The 21,604-nt window shown below is 36.9% G+C and overlaps 4 protein-coding genes across 9 annotated transcripts in view; 2 read left to right on the forward strand and 2 right to left on the reverse strand.

Moving 5' to 3' along the window:
* Window positions 1-2: 2 nt before the first annotated feature.
* Window positions 3-6,041, reverse strand: LOC106156179 (kelch-like protein 23). 4 transcript variants are annotated; one of them, XM_087016228.1, is made up of 10 exons: window positions 5,891-6,041; window positions 5,245-5,374; window positions 4,715-4,895; window positions 4,076-4,192; window positions 3,484-3,645; window positions 3,169-3,342; window positions 2,601-2,703; window positions 1,228-1,871; window positions 771-932; window positions 3-404 (listed from the first exon to the last, which is right to left on the reverse strand). In XM_087016228.1, exons 1-10 carry the CDS (start codon window positions 5,905-5,907, stop codon window positions 265-267), a joined length of 1,830 nt encoding a protein of 609 aa, XP_086872354.1. In that variant the 5' UTR covers window positions 5,908-6,041; the 3' UTR covers window positions 3-264. The 4 variants fall into 4 exon arrangements, with proteins under 4 accessions (XP_086872354.1, XP_086872353.1, XP_086872351.1 ...); XM_087016227.1 differs by having other exon boundaries at window positions 5,239-5,374; XM_087016225.1 differs by having other exon boundaries at window positions 5,239-5,374; window positions 5,864-6,030.
* A 127-nt stretch (window positions 6,042-6,168) lies between these two features.
* LOC106156181 (pre-rRNA-processing protein TSR2 homolog) lies at window positions 6,169-9,042 on the forward strand. The gene is made up of 6 exons (XM_013531304.2): window positions 6,169-6,301; window positions 6,662-6,752; window positions 7,137-7,228; window positions 7,495-7,623; window positions 7,914-8,064; window positions 8,339-9,042. Exons 1-6 carry the CDS (start codon window positions 6,224-6,226, stop codon window positions 8,416-8,418), a joined length of 621 nt encoding a protein of 206 aa, XP_013386758.2. The 5' UTR covers window positions 6,169-6,223; the 3' UTR covers window positions 8,419-9,042.
* On the reverse strand, window positions 8,929-15,695 carry LOC106156180 (protein transport protein Sec61 subunit alpha). The gene is made up of 12 exons (XM_013531303.2): window positions 15,506-15,695; window positions 15,226-15,293; window positions 14,506-14,571; window positions 14,240-14,318; window positions 13,093-13,224; window positions 12,597-12,706; window positions 12,082-12,235; window positions 11,578-11,738; window positions 11,121-11,318; window positions 10,581-10,772; window positions 10,073-10,220; window positions 8,929-9,768 (listed from the first exon to the last, which is right to left on the reverse strand). Exons 1-12 carry the CDS (start codon window positions 15,510-15,512, stop codon window positions 9,653-9,655), a joined length of 1,431 nt encoding a protein of 476 aa, XP_013386757.1. The 5' UTR covers window positions 15,513-15,695; the 3' UTR covers window positions 8,929-9,652.
* A 1,171-nt stretch (window positions 15,696-16,866) lies between these two features.
* The window catches only part of LOC106156176 (alpha-tectorin), a 36,954-nt gene continuing 32,216 nt past the window's right edge, over window positions 16,867-21,604 (forward strand). The window contains exon 1 of one of the 3 annotated variants that reach the window (XM_087016230.1): window positions 16,867-16,918. The gene's annotated coding sequence lies outside the window, so the exon portion shown is untranslated. Of the gene's footprint in view, window positions 16,919-20,441; window positions 20,566-21,297; window positions 21,512-21,604 lie in introns of those variants that run through there. The other 2 variants (XM_087016231.1, XM_087016229.1) reach the window with 2 other exon arrangements.

Below are 21,604 nucleotides of genomic sequence, written 5' to 3' on the forward strand. Positions count from 1 at the left end.
AGTACTAGTACCATGTTTAGTTTTATTGCCACTTAAGACATGATCTACAAAACAGATGAAAAGGCATCTCTCTCAAAAACATTTGTTTTTCATTTTCTTCTAATAAAATAATGCTTTCTGTCTAAAGCTTTCTGTCTAAATTAATGAATGAATATATTTTATGTATCTGTGCAACATGTATGTTGCTCCATGTATAAGTACAGTATACATGTCCCTAGGCTAATGTACTACTACACGTATTCTTGACATAATCCAGCAGTTCTATTACAAGACCACTGTCCCATACCAACACCTTGCTTGGTTCATCTGTTCAATATAACTCCAGGTATCACACACTGGATCATACACTTCCACTGAGGACAGAACTTTCCTTGCTCCACCCTGGTTGAAGGAGTAAGACTTCCCTGGAAGTGGAAAATTAACATATTTGTAAGAAAGGCACTGACTGTCTCTAGTTATCAATCTTGTCCTGCAGTGACGCCAACAAGCTAGCATGGCCAAGTACGGTGCAAACTACATGGTTAAGTATCAATTTACAATACATGTATGTACCCGTGCAACCAAACTTAATCACTTTTTTAACAGATTTCATTTCTGTATCACGCAAAAATAAAAAAGAATTTTCCTTAAATGTGTTACTTTCTGCATTAATGGTCATAAATTTACACCAAACAGAAGTAGAAAAGAAGCTGTTTCAGTCAGTATAAAATTGTCAGTGGATGATATATAAAACTTGTACAATAGAGTTATGAACGATTTATTCCACCCACCTCCCATCACATAAATCTTGCCATCTAAAGTGACGGCACAGCAATGTGTTCGTGGTTTGTTCAGACTGGCCACGGTGGTCCACGACTCCATGACAGGGTCGTACTTCTCCACAGATGTCAGACGACGGGCATTGAAGCCTCCTATGGCATAAATACAGCCATCTATAAGATATAAAGTACATATATATGATTAAACAATCAGTCTCTGAAAATTTGGATTTCATTCATTGACTTTAGGGATTGATATAATTAAGTCTGGTGTATAAATTAAAAACATTGCAAATTCACTGAAAAACGTACAACAAATATGTTATAATCTGATATCATTATCTAACACTAAGCCTTGTTATACAATAAATCTAGTTTAAGCAACAGAAAGTACGACATAAACTGTGTAAATATTCATTAATTAAAAAAAAATACTTATATATTCTGACACATCAAAGTGTTCACATACTCAGGACAGTCACAGCACAGACCGATCTAGGTTCTCTCATGGACGCCATCTTCTCCCACCTGTCCCCCTTGTCCAGTTCCCACCTGTGCAGGGCGGAGCTGGGGAATACCTGGTCAGGTTTAGGGACACTGGCCCTCGTCTCCATATCTGCCCCTCCTAACATGTACACCTTCCCTCCCAGGACTACAGCACTGTGCCCCTGGTGGTGGAACTCGCGGTAGTCCTCCACGCTCCGCCATTGCCCAGATATCCTGAACTCGGGTTCTCCGTGGAAGTCCGTTATCTTAATACACACGCAGCTGTCTGCTGTCACACAGTAAATACAGTCTGAAGTTTGACAGTGGGTGATTGCACCGCCATCTTTAAAACATTTCACCAAAACCTGCATGGCGTTCTCCTCAACACAGTGAGTGGCGTCCTCCCACACCTCCTTCACGATATCAAAGTGATAACACTTCCCGTGTGCTTCCTTCTCCTGTGCCATGGTAGACTCCATGTCTATCATGACAGCTATGCAGTATATACGCCCTCTGGTGTTCAAAGCATATAAATGTGAGGGGGTTTCTGGTAAGGGGGCCACGGGGTCCCACTCTCTGATCTCTGTGCTGTAACGTTCCACAGTCTTCAGTCTAGGACAGGTGGGGCTGAAGTACAGGAAAACAGAGAATTTCTATGAATATTACATTCTTAACCTTTTAAGAAAAAGTGGACCTTTCACAATGAAACCTAGCTTTAAGTACCTAGATCAAATTTCACCCAGAATAGACCTTTTCCTGACAAAAAGAGCAATTCTTTCGAACCCCCTCCCCCCAACCTCCTCCCTGGCTACGAGACTGTAAACTGTTTGGCTGAAATATAAGAAGTTTCTTTCTAGTTTCTTAATCTCAATGATCCTGGACCAGATGTGCAATTACAATAATATCAAAATACAGTGCAGGCATCAATTTAACACCTCATTTCCATAGATTAGATCGACCTACTTTAGATCGACCTAACTCCCTGGGGGTTCACGCTAAATAGCTGTCAGCCGGGCGGACACGAAAGTTAATTACCTCCTTACAGCTTATAGTAGGTGGGACGGACATTTAAGTCGGATTATCTGAAAGTAATCTAGTGAGACTCCCCGCGGGGATAGATCAATCTAAAACCTATGGGAATAGAGCCTAAGACAGTTTTCAATGTTTGGCCACCAAAGAGGGGTTTGTATCTTTGTACAAACATGTAAAAAGAAATAAGATAATCAATAAAACATTAAATACACCAGACAAAACATCTCACGGGTCAAACGTGTAACAACAATATTTTACGGGAGTCAGTGCAGTAGTGTCAATTACCGTGGTATAACCTAGTCTAACCATTCAAGAGAGTATTACCCTGTTCTAGACTGTAAGTATCCTCCTATGACATAGATGTAGCCTGGTCTACGCCTGGCCTCATATGGGAATGACAGCCGGGTGGAGATCAGCTCCTGAAGTTCTAAAAAAATCTTTTAAAATTAATCCCTAGAATTAATCATTTTACTTTGAAAAAGCATTCTTTGATACAGTATACTATCTTAAACAGAAGCAGTTAGCAAAAGCAATAATCTAGTATTTTTCAGAGGAAACCTTAAATCATTATTTCTACATCTATTTACAGGGATGTGATTTGTGAGTGTGTGTGTGCCGGGGGGGGGGGGGGGGGGGGGGGGGGGGGGGGGGGGGGGACCTGAAAATCGAAGATATTGTGCAAATATCCCAGAAAAGTTAAAAAAAACAAAGTTGAAAAATGGAAATCCAGAAAAAAATGATTTATCAACATTCTGCAAAGATATATAATGTATCTTCTGAAGTAACAATAAAAATCTAGGTTGGCCCAATTCAGCTTTATAATCCACCTAAACGTCTTCAATTCAAGGTAGATCATCTGAACTACTCACAGACACACCACCCCATTCCTCACCCTTGTCCTCTTGTATGACACCGAGTCCTCTAAACCAGCCCAGTGTTTCCTTCGACACCCCAGCAAACCTGACCAGAGACAGCAGAGACTTCAAGTACTGCTTTCTGTGCTCCTGGTCATGTTCTGTCCACCTCCAGACCACCCTGACCACCTCATCCTCACTGGCCTCTGCACCTGGGGATTGATATATTCACCAACTTAACGCAATCTTTGTACAATGTTTGTGAATTATTTTCCACAAGATTGTCTTTGCACATGTTAAAATTCTTTGGCACTCAAGCTTTAATAAAAAATCATGCAAGATGTGAGGTATACCTAGGTAAATATCCCCCCAGCTGAGGATCCTTTCTACTATCTCTGGTGGAACTGTCAGGAACTCCTCTTCTCTGCATATCAGTGTAAACTGTTGTTTGACCAACCTGGCTGCTTTCTCTGCCAGCTGCTTCTGCTGAAACTTTTCTGCCAGGCAGTACACACCTACAGGTAGAATAATTAAGACCCATTAAGTAAGGCTCTATTCCCATAGATTTTAGATCGATCTATCCCCGTGGGGAGTCTCACTAGATTACTTTCAGATAATCCGACTTAAATGTCCGTCCCGCCTACTACAAGCTGTAAGAGGGTAATTAACTTTCGTGTCCGCCCGGCTGACAGCTATTTAGCGTGAACCCCCAGGGAGTTAGGTCGATCTAAAGTAGGTCGATCTAATCTATGGAAATGGGGTGTAATATTTCAAAATTCTTACAGTTGGTAGATTTTCTGAGGCAGACAGAAAATGAAACTAATTTTTTTCTATTTTTAAGGTATACATCTACAATAAAACACAACTGTTTTAAATGATACGCCAAAAATGATACACATATTAAGAAAAATTCTCTTATAAAAAACAACCAATAAAAAGTATGACCTAAACAGTTTGTGACATCAAGCTGTTTCTCCATAAAATCTGTACAAAAGTTGATCACTTCAGCCATCTGCCACATGTCTGAGAGCAGAAACAGGCTCTGGACATTCTCGGGGTTGACTGAAACAGGATACAAAGTGTTCATAATGAAATGGCGAGCAGAAATGGTTTTATCTACAAACCATGTGACAAAAGATCAAAAGTAATTGTATCCCTGCCAATGTATGTCCCTGCATGCGTGTATAGTGATAGTTATGTGATGACACAAAATCATTTCAGTTATTATCTTATTAAGACAAATTAAAAATTTCTCAGTGCATTAAAGATTTTTTGAGAGAGAGAGAGAGAGAGAGAGAGAGAGAGAGAGAGAGAGAGAGAGAGAGAGAGAGAGAGAGAGAGAGAGAGAGAGAGAGAGAGAGAGAGAGAGAGAGAGAGCAATGTTTACGTCATAAGCTTTTAATATGATTACAACTATGTTTTTTTCTAGCAAACAAATTAAATTTCTCAGTTCTTTTAAATTTTTTTTTTTTTGAGAGAGAGAGAGAGAGAGAGAGAGAGAGAGAGAGAGAGAGAGAGAGAGAGAGAGAGAGAGAGAGATTCTAGCAAACAACTTAAAGGGACTTACTGTAGTATAAAACATACTTAACAAATTCCCAGTGTATAAATAATTCAACACATCCCTGACTGCATCACTCTCTACTGTCCCTGTCAGGACCACCTCATTGGTTCTACTCTCTGTCATCTCAACACCAAACATGGCTCTGAAGTAGTCACTGTTCACAGTGAGAATACATCTGTGTGCATGATAGACTTCTGAATCCACCTGGAAAACAACAACTGAATATTACAGATAATTCAAGTTAATTTATACATAATAACCATGTCAAAATGACAGACATAATGAAAATTTGATTTTGTAAAATTTTCAAATTTTTATTTAGGGGTTTATGTTTATTTATATTATTCTAAAACAATCTAGTGAGTATCATATTTGTTTTTTTAATATAAATTCATTAGGCATTTTACAGAGAGAAGGGACTAGGAAATATTTCATAAGTATATTACAGCTAAACTCTAAAATAATTTTAAAATACATTCAAACTGCATGAGGTAATGGGAGTTAAAATGTGTCTCGCCACTTGGACATACATATGATGGTGTAGTACCTGTACCTTTATCTTGACATCACACATGTCTTCCCTAGTTCTAAGCTGGTTCAGTTTGGACAGGGTCCTGTTGCCAATGTTCTTATCACCAATTTTCACCTGTACCAACTCTAGTTTTGTCCTAACAGCTGGTGTTCTAAAAGCATACAAGTTTACATATACACTGTATCACGATTTCACATTTTATTTAAAAAAAAAAAAAAAAGCAAGCCAAACTGAATAACATAAATATGAAATTTACGGATAATTGGTTTAGAAAAAAAATCATCAGTAACCATTACACTTTCATATCATAGAGTATACTGTATTACAAACAATGAGAGAAAAATCTGATCACAGAAAAAGAAATCTGGCTAATGTACTGATGTCTACTCGTGAGGTCTACAGTACTCGTGTGAAACTCGTCTTTAGGCAACAAGCAACAATAACAACAACAGTAAAACCTTTTCGTTGGCATAATTCCATTTTACATGTAACAGATGGCCAAAAAATTAATCATGCGGTCCGAATTTCCAAATTTATAAAACTCCAACAAAACTTCTTTTGGGTAACCCCCCCCTCCTCCACAAATAATATTAGCACACAGTTTCGTTATTTGTTACAACGCTAAATATATCCCACATACATCACAATATAATTAATGAAAGTAAACCTTGGTTTTCTGGGCATGGTTTTCCGTACAATGGACAGTTTATCTATCTGTCAGCAAGAGGCATTGCTCCGGTAATTCTGTGTTGTCTTCTGCTTTCAGCTTAGCTTATTACGTGATGTACAGCGACCTCTGCAACAAGAAAAGCCAAATCCGGTGAAGTTTATTAAGACATATAAAGGGTTCATACCCTAAGACAGATTAAAATGAGCTTACTTAAATATCTAAAATATATTTATAAAAAACTGTAATCACCTAAAACATGAATGTCATTGTTATTAAAAAAGAGCATCTTTATTTTGAGCGCCCTCTATTCGGCTGCAGAGCCGCACAAGCATGGCATCGGGGGCTGCGACTGCTACTGTGTTTTACAAAGCGATTGAGAAAGTTCTAAAAGGTTGGACTGCATTTCAGGTAAGAAATGTAGCAGATCACTTTCAGACGAGCACGTGACAAGGTATTTGTTATTTGAAGAGCACTATTAGTTCTCGAATTCAGTGTGTGTGTGTGTCACTGTGTGTGTGTGTGTGCGTATGTTGTTGTTGTTTTTTGAGGGGAAAGGTTGTCTCTGTGTGTGAGGCCAAAATTTCTTGATTAATTTACCCCAGGTAAGTCTGGGGAAGAGTAAGGCCACACACTGTGGCAAAGCGTCACTGTCACCACTGTACGTGTCAGTAGTCAAGCTCATTGGCAATACTATATGTACGCCTTGGATTATTTTAGATAAGATTTTTGAAAATCTCTTAGATTTCGATGCACATTGTGTTATTTCAGCTTGCAGTAAGTCATGGGTTTGGTGGTGCACACACACAGGAGAAGGCAGTATGGTTGGTTGGTGCTGTGGAACAATGGTTTACTGAGAATGGTAGCGATTAAATTTCTTTAGTGTAATTTAACTTACACATTCACAGTAAAATAAACATAGATGGACAAGTTTAGATAACCGTAGTAGCAGTAAATAGATTTCAGCATCTTATTTTTGAAAAAAAAATGCATACAACATATAGATACAAATATCAAAATAAAGTGGTAAGAACTAACTTAAACTTATGATATACATATAAGCACTTGTAGGTTTTTGACAAAGAGTAATATTTGTTCATTTTTGTTGAAATAATTTGAATGACACACTTATTAGACAATTTATTGTTATTAGTTCAGTGAGTAAATGTATGTACATATTATTAGTTCAGTGAGTTAATGTATGTAAATGTATGTAAATGTATGTACATATTTTGTTTGATTTCAGATGACATAGAACCATGGGAATTGTCAGACTTCTTTGAAGACATTATGAGCACTGAATTTGACACAGTGATTGATGACAACAGCTTACTTGTGGTGAGTTGGTTGCCATTAAAAGGTCAGTTACTTTAACCATGTGAAGTGTATTTAAATCATTGTGTATTTAAATCATTGTAGACTATTATTTTTAGCAGCCAGGTATGGTATCCCAGGATGAAACAATATAATGATAATTTATTCATAAATTTTAGGGTTTAGGTTTTAACATGTTAAACTTAATGTGATTAGTGTTTCTGGTTTATTTATATATTATAGATTTGTAAATTAGTCACTAATGAACAGTGAAATGTTATTGCTTTCAGGTTTCAAAAGCAATATGCCAATTCTACGCCCTCTGCAAGCAAGGGAAAGAGGCAGAGGTTTTAGCAGATGTTGAAAAGATACCGACTGCTTCTCTGCAAAACTGTGTGGTGGCCCAGGATGAGGATGAGGTAGGAAATACAGGGTTGAAAAATGCTTTTTTCTTAACATAATAACAAAGAAACAATTGTTTAAATATCTTAACTTTTATATGATGAGTTACTTGCCACTTTTGTTCAACAGATTATTTGCCACATATTTTCTTTTTTTTGTGTGTGAATTATATCTTCAATCATTTCCACCACAATAATATCATGAGGTAAAATGTAAAAGATGACAAGCACAACTGCAAAGCTTTTCTTGGTAATTTTAATCAAGACAAATACAGTTAAGTATTTTTCTGTATGATTCTGTTATAAAGGATGATGAGGAGGAGGAGGAGGAGGAGGTACCCCGTCTATCCCAGGGTGGTGCCAGCAGATTACAGCCAGAACCCATGGACCACCAGTCTGCTACAGAGGGAGCCACTGGCTGTGATAATACTACCACCGAGAACAGTGACACAAAGACGGGTAAGAAATGGGAGAATGACATGGGGAAAAATAAGAAACATACAATTGTTATATATAAATTTTTTAGATTCTTGGTTCCTCAGTTATAAGATATTAGTTTATGTGCTGATATATTTATACCAAAGAAAGATATTAATATGTATGAATAAAGCATCAGGTTGTTGAAAAATGAATGATTAGATTTAATGGCAAGTGATGAAAATTACTATGCACTCCTTATTTCAAATTGTTTTTCAATTCCATTGTATTAATTGGAAAAATCCTTTGTTTGCAGAAGACCAGTCCAGTTCACAAGATGCAGAAATGGAGGAGGAATGGACTACAGTTACATCAAAGAAAAAGAAAAAGAGATAGCAAATGCTTCAATTTTTTAAATCCTAAGCTATCTTTTCTTTTACAAAATCTCAGTTTAATTGGAGTTCTCCAAATGGAAGATATTTTGGTGTCCTGAAAGCCTGTGTAAAATCACACAGATTGTTGATATCGCCTATCAGCATTGCAGCAGTGATGGATTAGTTGTTCATAGACAAGCTGGTTTGACCCAAAAAAATAATTCTGAAGGAAAAATTCAGGGATGTCAGTTAATTCCTAACAGAAGAATCCACTAGTGACTAGAATGAGAGCTTTGTTTGGTTAGAAAGGCCCTAGTGCAAATGTGGTCTGTATTTGCTCTTTGTGCAATATTAAGGCAGATATGAAAAGGATATTTCATCAAGTAATAATATTTTCATTTCAGATATTGGATTAAATTGGACTACAGTATCTTGAACTGACAAAATCAGTAGTGTTATATGTTTTTATAACTATTGTCACTTTTAGTTATAAGGAAAATGAGTAGAAAAAGAACATCAAGAAGTCAAAACCTGAATTTAATGTCAAATATTTATTTTGTTGTCACTTTTACCAGCTTAAAATTTACATACATATGTTACATACACAATAAAGAGTAGCAACTTGCTACTAATTAAATACTTTGAACATTGTAACCTTTTTTCTTCACAACTAAGCTGCAGTGTCAATAATAATTCAAATTAAAAATCTTTAAGTCTAATCTTAAATCTTTCAAGCCTCTGTAATGAATACTACCATCATCAGCACATTACATACAGCAAATAGCTTTAAAACTTGGCATCTTGCAATATCGCCCTTGGAATGCTGCCTAAGTCATCCGCCATCTTGAGAACAAACGTGGCGGCCACCAAGACTGAGTGACTGTCACAGGCATTATGAATGGTGGGCAGAATGGTTGAATGTCTCTTCCTCTTGACAGAGAGAGCAAAAGAATTTGTAAACTTGGCATACAATACTGTCCCATTAATGGTACAGTGCATATAAATATCAATATTGCAGCTTTCTCCATTTTACTTCCTACTTTTCAATTCTACAAATTCTCCCTGAGCAGCTTGCAAAAACACTTCCAGTTGTTTACCTTAAATAGTTCACACACAAAGTCAACACCAACAAGTATTTTTGCAGGGTGCTTGCAAAGAGCAGTCTTTTCCATTATCCAGGTCTTTTTTTTTTAAACGTATAAAATGCAGTATTAAGTCCTTGAATCATGTGCCTATGTCTCTTCTGTAAGAGAAGATTAGAACAGTAGTGTGCTCATGCCTCCCATCTCGCTCTGTTCTTTCACGAAGATCTCGAAGTACTGGTAGATGATGGTGACGGCAAGCAGGATGCCAGTACCACTGCCAATGGCGCCTAAAAAGATGAGAAGTTGCGTGAGAGCTTTCATCTATAAAGAGGCAAGGCTGCAGATTTTTATGCTTGTTTAATGTAACTATTATTTTATTGATATAATTTTTTTTTAGAAACCTGCATTAATGATTTAAAATCATTCTCTGACATTTTCTTTATATTAACACTAGCTCTATTTTTGGACAGGGAATATTTTTGAAATTAACAAGATTTACCCCTCACACTGTCACCTTATTTACTTCAGTAGTTTAACACATAATATCCTGGTAAACATGTCAATCTCGCACTTAAATCAGTGTCTACTTACCCATGAAGTCAGCCATGACAGAGAGAGCACCTATACACAGCCCACCAAAGGCAGCAGCGGTGGGGATGTATCTGTTCAACTCGTGGATCATGGACTTCTCACGATGTCCTCTCATCACCATCTGCTGCTCCTTGAGTTGCTTAGCAACCTGTGGAAACATCCACAGTATTAGCATTATTCATAGTATTAGCAACTCATTCACAATTATATGAAACTTTTCTGGTTGCTTTATTTGGCATTCAGTCTTGTAGCCGTCATCATTATCATTATTGTCAGTTTTCAGATCTAGTATGTCAAAAATAATTATTATTCTTTTTAATCAGTGGCTGGGATACTCTAGTTTGGTATTTGCAAAATATCAAATCTTCAAAGCTACCTAAAAATTGAGATTACTAGGAACAAGTGAAAACAGATGCTCAAATTTTGACAAAATGTCACGATAAAAAATGACAAAATGCATTTTTAAATCGTCCCCAACCACAGAAATATTCGAGCATTTTCAACTCACATCTTTAGCGCTGGATCCAGAGACATCAATCCATGTCTTGGAGAAGAAGGCGCAGGATCCCAGCATGAACACGATGTACAGAATGGCGTGAATGGGGTCCTCTAGCACGTGGGATAACGTCTCAGGAGGGGACAGGTAGTAACACAGACCTCCAATAGGGTAGGAACGAGCTGGGCCGCCACCACCAACATCCTACAGTGGTATATTAGGATGTTATAGTATGTGTAATCGTATCAGTTGTGCTTTAACAGTGTGGATTAGAAACTTACATTTACATACTGTGGACAAAAAGAGGTGTGCCACTTGCTCATCGTGAGACACCACACCTAATAATTGCTATTATAATGAATATTTTGTTTTTTGAAATTTGAGTTTTAATACAATTCTGGTTTTCTTTGGTTTGAAAGACTAATCAAGTTCTCCTAAGGTATATATAAAACCTGAAATTTTAAAAGTGACAGAAAAAACAAATCAACATATAACTATTCCAGTATTTGGCTGCTTTACTTTCTACATAATAATATCAAAGTTCAAACTTACAGCCCAGACTCCCAACAAGTTGATAAGGAAGTTCCCACTAAACTTGGTGGCCAACATCTGAGAGATGACATACAGGTTGGACACTAGCGCACTCTGCAGGATGATGGGGATATTAGAGGTGTAGAACAGCTTGATGGGATAGCTGCTGTACTGACCACGGTAGCGGGCAGACTTGATGGGGAGATCCACTCTGAAACCCTGGGGGGAGAGAAAAGTTTGGTCATAAATTAATGAAATAGGATCATACAATGCGATTTAAACTCAAAACTCTGGCAATAAATTAATAAATGTCAAAGAATATTATTATGTCAATTTAAGGACTTTTCCTCCCAAACTCATTAAAATGAAATAATTTTGGCTTTCAAAATACCAAGCAAGCTGAGACTTTGAACTCACTGCTCAAAACATACAATAAATTGAAGAGAAATAACATCACAAACAAAATTTATCCACTAACCTGGAAGTATATGACGATAGCAAACACCAGGACGGTAGCCATAAGGTTCATGAGGTTTGGCAGGTTCTGGCGATAGAAGGCCTCCCGGAGTCCGCGTACCTTGTCTGTACGGGTAGCCAACAGGTGGAACAGGGCAATGATTGCGCCTTCAAATTCAGTTCCTGGAGACAAAGATAATATAAGTAAGAATTAGGTTCTGTTTATGTTTGTACAATTTCAAAGCAAGAGATTCTTGTCATGTCCTTAAGGCCATAAAGCATTAAATGATTCGATGGCAATGATTTCAAATATAAAATGGGATCTCTTTTTTCACAGAAAAAAATCATCACTTCATGAAGGATCCCTCATTCTGTTATGCCCACATTTCTGCACAGAAATCTTATCAGTTTTTGTAAGCACATGATATGTCTGTTATAAAGATCTCCAAGCAAACACCTAAGCTGTATCACATCTTAAATGCTGCACACATAATATCAAAGCTCTAAGTAAGACAAAGCTCCTAACCTCTTCCAGTGTTGACAGTGGCTGGGCTGAATGCCTTCCATACAATGGTCTCACAGATGTTGGTGGCAATGAAGAGGGAGATACCTGAACCCAGACCATAGCCTTTCTGTAGCAGCTCATCAAGCAGCAAAACAATTAGACCTGCTACAAACAACTGGAATAGAAAGAGTATATGAAGTATGTGTGACAAAATGAGCATACAAATAAATACTTTCCTTAATTTTCACTTTTTAAAGAAATGGAAATTTCACAATAGTGGCTGACCACTCCTCTACACCCTATAAAATTAAAATTGGCAATTATTAAATAGTTCAGGTGAATAGTTACAACTTTTAACATTTAACCAGTCATCTCCAGGACCTCACCAAAGAATTTCCTTCACCAAAATTCAAGTACCCACAAAAAATACTAGCATGCATAAAATTAAAAGCAATTTCTAATTTAACAGATTTACTTTTCCACTTTCAACAATGACCAGTCTACGATTTGGAGAAGAAAGTGATAACAAGAATTACCTGAATGATGATGATAAGGCAGACGCCAGCACCTAGGTCAGATGGTTCTCCGTACATCCCAGTCATCACGTAGACGATAGACTGACCAATGGTAATCACCATACCAAACACTGGGAGGGAAAAAATGCACAAAATTAATACTTAATATTCTCTCAAGTTTGGAGGTTAGCAAGCATGGCAGTTTTTCCAAGTTGTCACACCATTTTCCAGACTAAGCTGGCTTTGAGATATTTTATCATATATAGGTTACAGAACGGTAATTTACAATTTTCGAAAAAAAGTTTTAATAAATATGCAATCAACTTTTAATAATGTGTCTGAAATAATAAATAATAATAATTAATAACTTGTTTTTACTTAATTTTCTTAACAGCCTCTAAGTTGACCAACCACACCAGTGGCAGTACCACCCCATACTTATAATAATTTTGGAGAGCATGTGCCCCTACTCCTAGGAAAAGCCCTGACAGCAGTAGAATTACCTCCCCATACTTACATTTCTGTGCCCCATTGAAGAGAGCTCTGTCCTTAGGGGTGTCGCCAACCTCGATGATCTTAGCGCCAGCCAGGAGCTGCATGATCAGACCAGATGTCACGATGGGGGAGATCCCCAGCTCCATAAGAGTTCCTGGAGTAGACAATATGGGATGTGAATACTTATGCAACTTTCATATCTGGAAATTCTTTGGAGAGCCTTTGGTGACTATCCTTATTTTTTGGAATCAAATGCAAGCATTATGTACAAGTTGTCACACCATTTTTCAGACTAAGCTGGCACTGAAGTGTTAGATCATAGCTTACAGAAGGGGAGAGACAATATGGGATTTGAAAACTTAATATTCAACCTTAACATCTGGGAACTGTCACAATGGTGAAAATAGTATGTGGCAATTCCTAGGACAAACTTAAGTGACTATTTTTTTGCCGTCAAATGTATGTATTATCTTTCTCTGTCATTTTGTGTCATTATAAACTTAACAATTACATACATTTTTATTTTTTCTTAAATAGAAATTTAACGAGGAGCAGTATCTCCCCCCTCCCCGAATTCAACCCTCATCAAAAATTAACAAAAACATGCTTATTTTCTGCAAAATATAGCATTATAAGAAATAATGGCACACTCATAACAGAATGCATAAATTTACAAGTTGATCAAATGCTAAGACAGTCTATATCTTACCCAGGAGGTCAAGATAAGAAGCACTTGTTCTGGACACCTTATCAACATTAAGATAACATCTCCAATTATGTAAACTACAGTAATTAGCATCACAAAGAAACTAATGTAAAAGTCAGTAGATTATGAAAATTCAAATGAATAATACATCTGTACTGAACAAAACGACTCCTGAACAAAGACACATTTCTAAACATGCAAGGTTTAGCAAGTTAGTCGTTTCCCCTGGTTGGTAAGAAAAGTAAGAGATTTTACACTATCCAAAATGTAAAGTACAACATCAACAGTAACAAATGAGAGAAAGTCGTTTGATTGAGGTGTATTCACGAGTTTTGTGTGCGCGTACGTACGCATGTGTGTGTGTGAGAGAGAAAATGTGTTGATATCAAAACTATCAAAGCGGACATTTTCACCCAATATACCAGACAGAACTAACATAAAGAGCAATGATTAAAGAACTCACCTCTGTTGGAGGCCATGATAACTCTCATCCAGTAGAATGGATCTGCAGAATCCGACGACATGATGCCAAACAGTGGAATCTACAACATTAACATGAAAAATAGTACAGTTCAACCATCCATCTCACGAGTCCTATCATTAACTACAGCTGTATTCTGTATTTTTAAAATTTATGTTGTAAAATGTTTAAATCATTTTAAAGTCATTAATGAGAGTGCCCCATGAATGTAAGTTCTGGTTCACTCAAGGGTTCCAGGTGACACTTACCTGACAACAAACCAAGAAGATAAACAGGGTGATGGCAGTCCATAATACCTTCTCTCTGAACTGAATCTGGAACACAAACGTGACAAAACACATCATTATATAGTAGGTTGAAACAAAATACAATCAGCACATTGGGGTTGTTTATGAATGGAGAACCAAAGATCTGTACTAAACATCAGACAATAAATCAAGATACATTATCTCAACTTCATAAAGAAAATATCAAATAATGAGTAAATATTTTTCTCCCTTAGGAGTGTTTATAAAAAGTTTATGCTTTCTTATGCTACCTCTAACTATATTCTTAATATACCTCCATATGTACTGGTAAGTAACTTAAGGGACAGGTGAAACATATGGTTTATGTTTGTTATGTTGCATCATTCAGATTTAAATAAACAACATTAATATCAAAGCCAGTCTAAAAATTTCCTTCCAAGAAATGTCCACTGACAAACATTAAGCTCAATACACTGACAACCAGCTGTTTGCATTTATGTTTACAAGTAATTAACAAATATAGTGCTCACCACTTGAAAGTTTACCAGGTTCAAAAAACATTTTGCTCACAAAAAGTCATCGAAATTGTTGCTCAGTTGACAATAGAATTCATTAGCTTTGCTGTGAAGTTCAAACAAATTTGTCCTCTAAGGTCTTGACTAACTTGGTCTGCAACGTGTACAAAGGTGTACTAGTATAAACACGGATATGGCCACTTACCTTTCTTTCTGGCTTAGCAATTTCTGGCAAAACCGCACAAAACGGCTTCACAAACTCGAGGAATTTGACTGAAATAATATAATTGTGACGTTAAGTACTAAAAAAATGTCTCAGATGTAAAACTTGTCAGGAAAAGTTATTGATCTTAGGTGGGGGAACAGGGCACACATGGCCACGTAAGCAAACTAGGCCATTCCTAACTAGTACCGGCTTCAAAAACATCAAAAATTTACAAAGAAAAATTGTGTTACAACTGAAAAAAAATCACTTGGTTACTTACTTCCCATTTTGATGTGTTTTTGAGTATCTGATCAACCCTCTCAGATCTTTCTTAAAAGAGGTACCCAAGAAAGCCTTCGAGGAACTTGTCGGCCCAGCTGAAACACAAAATATGGCCGATGTGGAAAGGCTGTCACGTGACCGCAGCGACCCAGATAATTGCTATTGAATCAAACTTAAATTTCAAAGAATACAGGGTCAGTTTTGATATATTTGAAAATGATTTTTCTCTTGTCAAATTAGTGTTGTAAAAATAGTTTAAAAAATAGTTCAATGAAATAAAATAAGACGTCACGAGACTGATGGGACTTGTGATGTCACAACACCGGTGTCAAACATCTGCGCATGTGCATCATCTGCGTTTTTACAAGTGCTTGAACAAGACTATTTAATTTTATTTAAAAACTGGTTTTGTATCAAAAAGAAACAGTTGTGCGATCCTCGATACTGTATATTTTTATACAGATATGCATAATTCCACCTAATTTGTTTGAATCATAACACTTGTATATTCACTGGCAAGAAATGAACATAAATACTGGCTTGCTACGCGCCGTGGTATGGTCAATATAACACGGTAAAGGGGGGCAATTTTAAATTAGCGGGTTCAGTGATTATAAATGGCATTGGAAAATTGTCTTGCTATGTCTCAATATTGTTTTTGGGGACCGAAAGGAGCAGAAAGAGGGGGGGGGGGGCAGCAAGATTAGAGGACAACTGCGGGATTTACCCGCCATGGATTTGCCCGGGGAAATTGAAGTTAAACGAGACTTAGGCCTACCTTTAAGATGAAGTTTGATGGAGATTCTATCGACTACCAGTCAGGAACGAAGGAATCAGAATCAGAAGTTTATTGACAATCGCCCTACATCCGGGCATGATAAAACACAAATATAAGAAGTAATCCGCAGAGTGATTCCCGAAACGGTTAGATAGGCTATAGGCCTACATATTATAATCTCTAAACTAATGCAGGGAAAGTAGGCCTACTACACAATATAGGTCAATAGACCTATAGGGCCTATAGGCATCAACACACACACACACACACACACACACACACACAAAAATAATAATAATAATTATAATCTCTAAACTAATACAGGGAAAGTAGGCCTACTATAGGCCTACAATATAGGTCAATAGGCCTATATAGGCATCACCACACACACACACACACACACACACACACACAAACAGACAAAAATAAATAAATAAATAATAATAATTCAACTAGAATAGGCTACACTAAACCTTATATTAAACTAACTATTATTTTAGGGGGATATTAGAACTGCATCGTCAGTTTATCTAGGTTTTATTCAGCATAGATGCAATTTTCATATCCCTAGCTTTAAAACAATCATCAAGAAAGGAATAACATGAGATGGGGAAGCCCACCCGTTGATCAGTGGTAAGCTAGTGTAGACGTATTTTTCATATATTGCAATTGTAATCATTGTTTCTTTGATTCATGATGGATGATAACAAAACAGAGGATAAGATTAACAGTAAAACTTCATTAAATCAGGAAAGTAGGCCTATAGCCTACTTCATTTTGTGATATCACTCAATGATGACATGGCTTCAATGACATCCGCTATTGCAAGCTTGGGTCATACTTTCAAAACATTTAGGCTACCTATACCTTTATGCTTGGATTTGGATTTGATAGTTTAAAATAACTGGTCATCCATTATAACTAGGGACTAAGATAAGATGAAATACAAACATCAGGTACGCTGCATAAAAAAAAAAAAAAATAATAATAATAATAAGGTGTAGGGTATGTAGGATTTCATAAGAAGCGGTGGATTGCAAAAATGAACATTTACAGGATTTTCAAATCCATGTACATGTAGTGTACCTTTAATCAAAAGGCACATACACTTCCGATATCAATAAAGTTAATGAAGCCATTCCCACATTTAAAGTTAGTCCCTGTCTTTTTTCCCTAAAAAGTCTGGTTTTCCGTAATACTGGTATTCTCTTAAGAGATTATTACAGTGTAGTGTAGCCACCTATGGAGGTCACGTGATGTGATGGCAAGCACACATTTTAGAATAATTGCGTTAATCACCGTTTTTGGTGGTAAAGTGGAACCTATTATATTTCTCTGAGCTGTTCACAATGCATTTATTGTGAAATATTGATAACTTACGGACAGTTTTTATCCCTTTAAGGCTACCATGGATATTGCGTAAACCTGCTGATAAATGTTGAAACGCAAACAATTAAAGTCTTTAACTAACTATCAGACAATTCCGCCGGACCACTCAGTGTTGCCAGGCGTCAAATAATACTGTGACACTTAATTTGCCGTCGGGTTAATGCCTTCTTCGTTACACTAATATTTTATTAACAAGTTTGAAGCAGATCAATATTTTCGCCAGCTGCACAGGTCTACCCACAACCCCTGCGCAAAAGAAGGTTAAGGTCAGATATCACTAAATGAAACTGTAGGCCTACTGTACTTTAAGAGGTCGAATGTGGAAATGCACATATGTAAATTCCCTATATGCCTCTGGCGCATGTTATTTACACGTGATACATCCATGGGGCTTCAGGGTTCAAACTGATACTCAGAGGACATCAGGTGTCATTACGTTACTGTTCAGAGATGGTGAAATTTCCACGAGAAAATTGTTTTGTTGTGTTTGTTATACTGTTTTGGGGATGGAAGTGGGCAGAAATGAACACTTCTGTACTTTGAAGCTAAAGAAGGCTTGTCGTCGTGTTTATGTACCACCCTTCCCTCGCATTTCTCTTTGCACTTTAAAACTAAGTTTTCAAAAATTGTGCCGTTCATCGTATTAAAACACGCGCTAGATTAATCACAGAATGAATACAGATCCGAAATAAACAAAATTAAAACACGAAAGATATCTGCCACACGGAGGACAGCTTTCATATTCGTCCTCGCATAAGCTGTGCTTGCCACGAATATTCACGGATATTACAGTGTATACGTAAACCTGGCGGTCGATTTAATTGATAACATACTATTGAAACCGAAACCATTTAGGGTTAAGGCTGGCCTACCATGGCTATTGCATAACCTGGTGATCGGTTTGTCTGATAAATCTGCAATTTAATGGGCAAAATGTTGAAACGCAAACAGATAAAGTCTTTAACTAACTGAATCAGACTATAAGTTCAGTCCCGTAACACAGTGTTTCCAAGTGTCACATATCGTCTTCAATAATTAAACATCCTACCATCATGTCAAAAATTTCTTCCAAAGGCTTATATAATATTAACATGTTTGCGGTATATTTTCAAAAGCTGGGTCTACACACGAATCCCTGCATCAAAAAAGTATAGAAATAATAATGGCTGGGATAATTTTTCCTACGGTATGCTGAAAGAAAGCATAAGACCGAGAACAGTAGAATCACCGAAATTAGTTCTTCATGTATAAGAAGTGTTAATGGGACATCGGACTTTGGAATATATATATAGAAGTATTATTGCTTAAAAGATTATTGAAAAATACTATCACTGTTAGTATTACTTACAGAAAGCATATATGACCAATAAGAAGAGAAACGACGAAATACACTGAAAACATTAGGGTCATCAAAGAGGTTTACCTAAAACGAGGACCCAGGTAGTTAAAATCTGTATTTGATGGTCTTGCAGGGCCATCATATCCAACCTGATGATTACCCTTGGTAGTCATTTGATTACTTGGGTTGTCAAATTACATGTAGGTTGATGCATTCATGTAGTTTGGGAGGAGATAAGTAGTGCTTGCAACCTTCATTTACCATTGGCCTGCGTACAATATTGCGTATAATATTAGTGAGAGTGAGAGTGTTGCATTAAGTATTGTGTAATGTTACCCAATACTTCAATGTAATTCTAGTGGCACAGGAAAGCTGAAACAAGATTTAGCATGAATTACTAAGTGTCTGAAACCAAATTTTCCTGTAAAAACTGCAACGCTCCAAAACTGAACCACAACAAACACTGCTGCAAAGTGAATGGCGTCCGCCTGTCGTGCGGTACGCACTTCACCGAACAACCCACTTACCAAGAGAGCAGTGGTCCAACATTTGTCCAACGCATGGTTGGTTGTACGACCAATGATGGCCCAACGTATGGTTGCTTATAGACACAACGTTGTACAGGCATTGGCCCAATGACATTTGCTCAACTATAGGCATTGGGCCAACATCATACTGCCGACGTTCTGCGTTGTATACCCTACTGGGTAATGAGATCGGTTGAAATGATGCCCATTTGCTTTCAGTGTAAGTTCCTATTGTATAAGAAGTGTTAATAAAAAATCGAAATTTAGAAGATGAATATATACTTTTACTACTGCTTCTACTATTTAATAATAATGATAATAATAATATTTATTTATTTATTCAGAGTCTAAAACCCATAAAATATATTTTGCAGTTACTACAAATTAAACACAGAATTTAAGAATTATTTTATATTAAAAGCAATGTATTAAAGTATTAAAAAAAAGAGAAAATGTCCAATTTTAACATTCTGTATTAAAGCTAAATAGAAAAGTGTCCAATTATGATGTTTTGTTAAGTATGAAATGGTCAAACATAAAACATTTTACGAAGATACATTTTTAGAGCTTTAAAAAAATCGTCTACTGAGCTTAAATTTCTTAGTTCTGATGGTAACTGATTCTGTTCAAGCGGGGCCGTATATTCAGTACTTCTGCTATCAGTACTATTTCTGTTTCAACTACTACATCTACTACTACTACTATGATAAAAAATAATAAGCACACACCACTAGTTAAATTTCAATAGTTTCAGCATGGCTGTCTTTGAAGGAAACTGCAATTAACCGTCTTCAGCTTTGACTTAATTATAAATTTTTAATCTGTTGAGCTTTGCCTCACGTCAATCAAACGTCAAATGGTCTTTAAAAATGTAACTTGACGTGTGCAAAACGTTCATCTGAAGCATTATAAAGGCACCATCAATCAAATCATTTTAACAGAAAGGCTGGGGATATTTCAGTTTTTCGAGGAGTCCAGTTCCTACCAATAAATACTGCTGCCTTCTACTTGTGCGGACCAAAGTTGTAAGTACAGTATTTAACTAAGTAATTCAGTAGTGCGCTTGTCGAGAAGTTATGTATTATTTCTTCCCGAGGCTAAATTAAAAATAATATCAAATTCAATGCTCTGTACGAACCAACCCATAAGTAACATGGGCAGAGGATGCATTTTGGTTCTTGTTTTCCACAGTTAGTGTGGTTTCTTAAATGGTATTTGAAGCTGATGGGTGCATGGGTAGGTTTCTGAACATTAGGTTGCATCCAAAGAATGTTTGTAACTGCCATATAAAGCCGGTAGTTAAGTATACGTACCGAGCTTACTAGAAATATCATGATAACAGACATGCTGAAAACTATTCATAATGGTAGGACATTTGGACCGGCAGTAATGAAAAATTTGCCGGACCGAATGGATTTTTGTCGGGCAAAAATCACCCTATTCGTTTGAGACAGATAGTACCAGTATTATTAGGGTAGCTTATTTTGTTTGTGAATGTGATAGGTTTAAAATGGAAGTGAAAAAACACTTTGGGTTTTATATAATTTTATTAGTGAAGTATGTCGAATGATGACTGTAAATTCAAAAGTGCAGTTCTTAAAACTCTTGTCTTTCCTTTGGACCGACCAAGTCCAATTTTTTACCGGTCCAGACAAATTTTGCCGGTCATGACCAATCGGACCGACAGTTTCTGCATGTCTGTGATAGAAACTTCAAGTATAATTAGAGGGTTAAATGAACTTACCGTAGGTGAGTGATATTTGACCTGGATTCCACATCGTCGTCGGTGACAGAATAGGGTTCACATGAGAGATGCGCGCGCAGCTCAGCGTCATATTTCAAAGTAGTTGTAGTGTGGACCACAGAGTGACAGAAAGGTTCACGGGAAGGGAACTATCCCAGGGTGGGATGTGAACCCTATTCTGTCACCGACGACGATGTGGAATCCAGGTCAAATATCACTCACCTACGGTAAGTTCATTTAACCCTCTAATTCCACATCACCGTCTAGTGACGTAATAGGCTCCACATGAGACGTTCAAAGTGTGGTCCAAACACAACACC

Source organism: Lingula anatina, chromosome 6, assembly GCF_051362555.1.
Source record: "Lingula anatina isolate TDL-2025a chromosome 6, LinAna3.0, whole genome shotgun sequence".
In the NCBI taxonomy this organism is placed as follows: Eukaryota; Metazoa; Brachiopoda; class Lingulata; order Lingulida; family Lingulidae; genus Lingula; species Lingula anatina.

What these genes read in the sequence shown, in the direction of transcription:
- LOC106156180 (XM_013531303.2), bottom strand. An exon ending in TATCATGGCCTCCAACAGAG is followed by an intron (nt 13,225 to 14,239) that starts GTGAGTTCTTTA and finishes TGTCTACTCCAG; the next exon opens with GAACTCTTATGGAGCTGGGG. An exon ending in GCCTTATCATCATCATTCAG is followed by an intron (nt 12,236 to 12,596) that starts GTAATTCTTGTT and finishes TTTCTATTCCAG; the next exon opens with TTGTTTGTAGCAGGTCTAAT.
- LOC106156179 (XM_087016225.1), bottom strand. Translation starts at nt 5,907, where the DNA reads ATGCCCAGAAAACCAAGGTTTACTTTCATTAATTATATTGTGAT. An exon ending in TTCATTAATTATATTGTGAT is followed by an intron (nt 5,375 to 5,863) that starts GTATGTGGGATA and finishes GTATGCTTTTAG; the next exon opens with AACACCAGCTGTTAGGACAA. An exon ending in CTGGGGGGATATTTACCTAG is followed by an intron (nt 3,343 to 3,483) that starts GTATACCTCACA and finishes ATCAATCCCCAG; the next exon opens with GTGCAGAGGCCAGTGAGGAT.
- LOC106156181 (XM_013531304.2), top strand. Translation starts at nt 6,224, where the DNA reads ATGGCATCGGGGGCTGCGACTGCTACTGTGTTTTACAAAGCGATTGAG. An exon ending in ACAATGGTTTACTGAGAATG is followed by an intron (nt 6,753 to 7,136) that starts GTAGCGATTAAA and finishes GTTTGATTTCAG; the next exon opens with ATGACATAGAACCATGGGAA. An exon ending in TGGCCCAGGATGAGGATGAG is followed by an intron (nt 7,624 to 7,913) that starts GTAGGAAATACA and finishes TCTGTTATAAAG; the next exon opens with GATGATGAGGAGGAGGAGGA.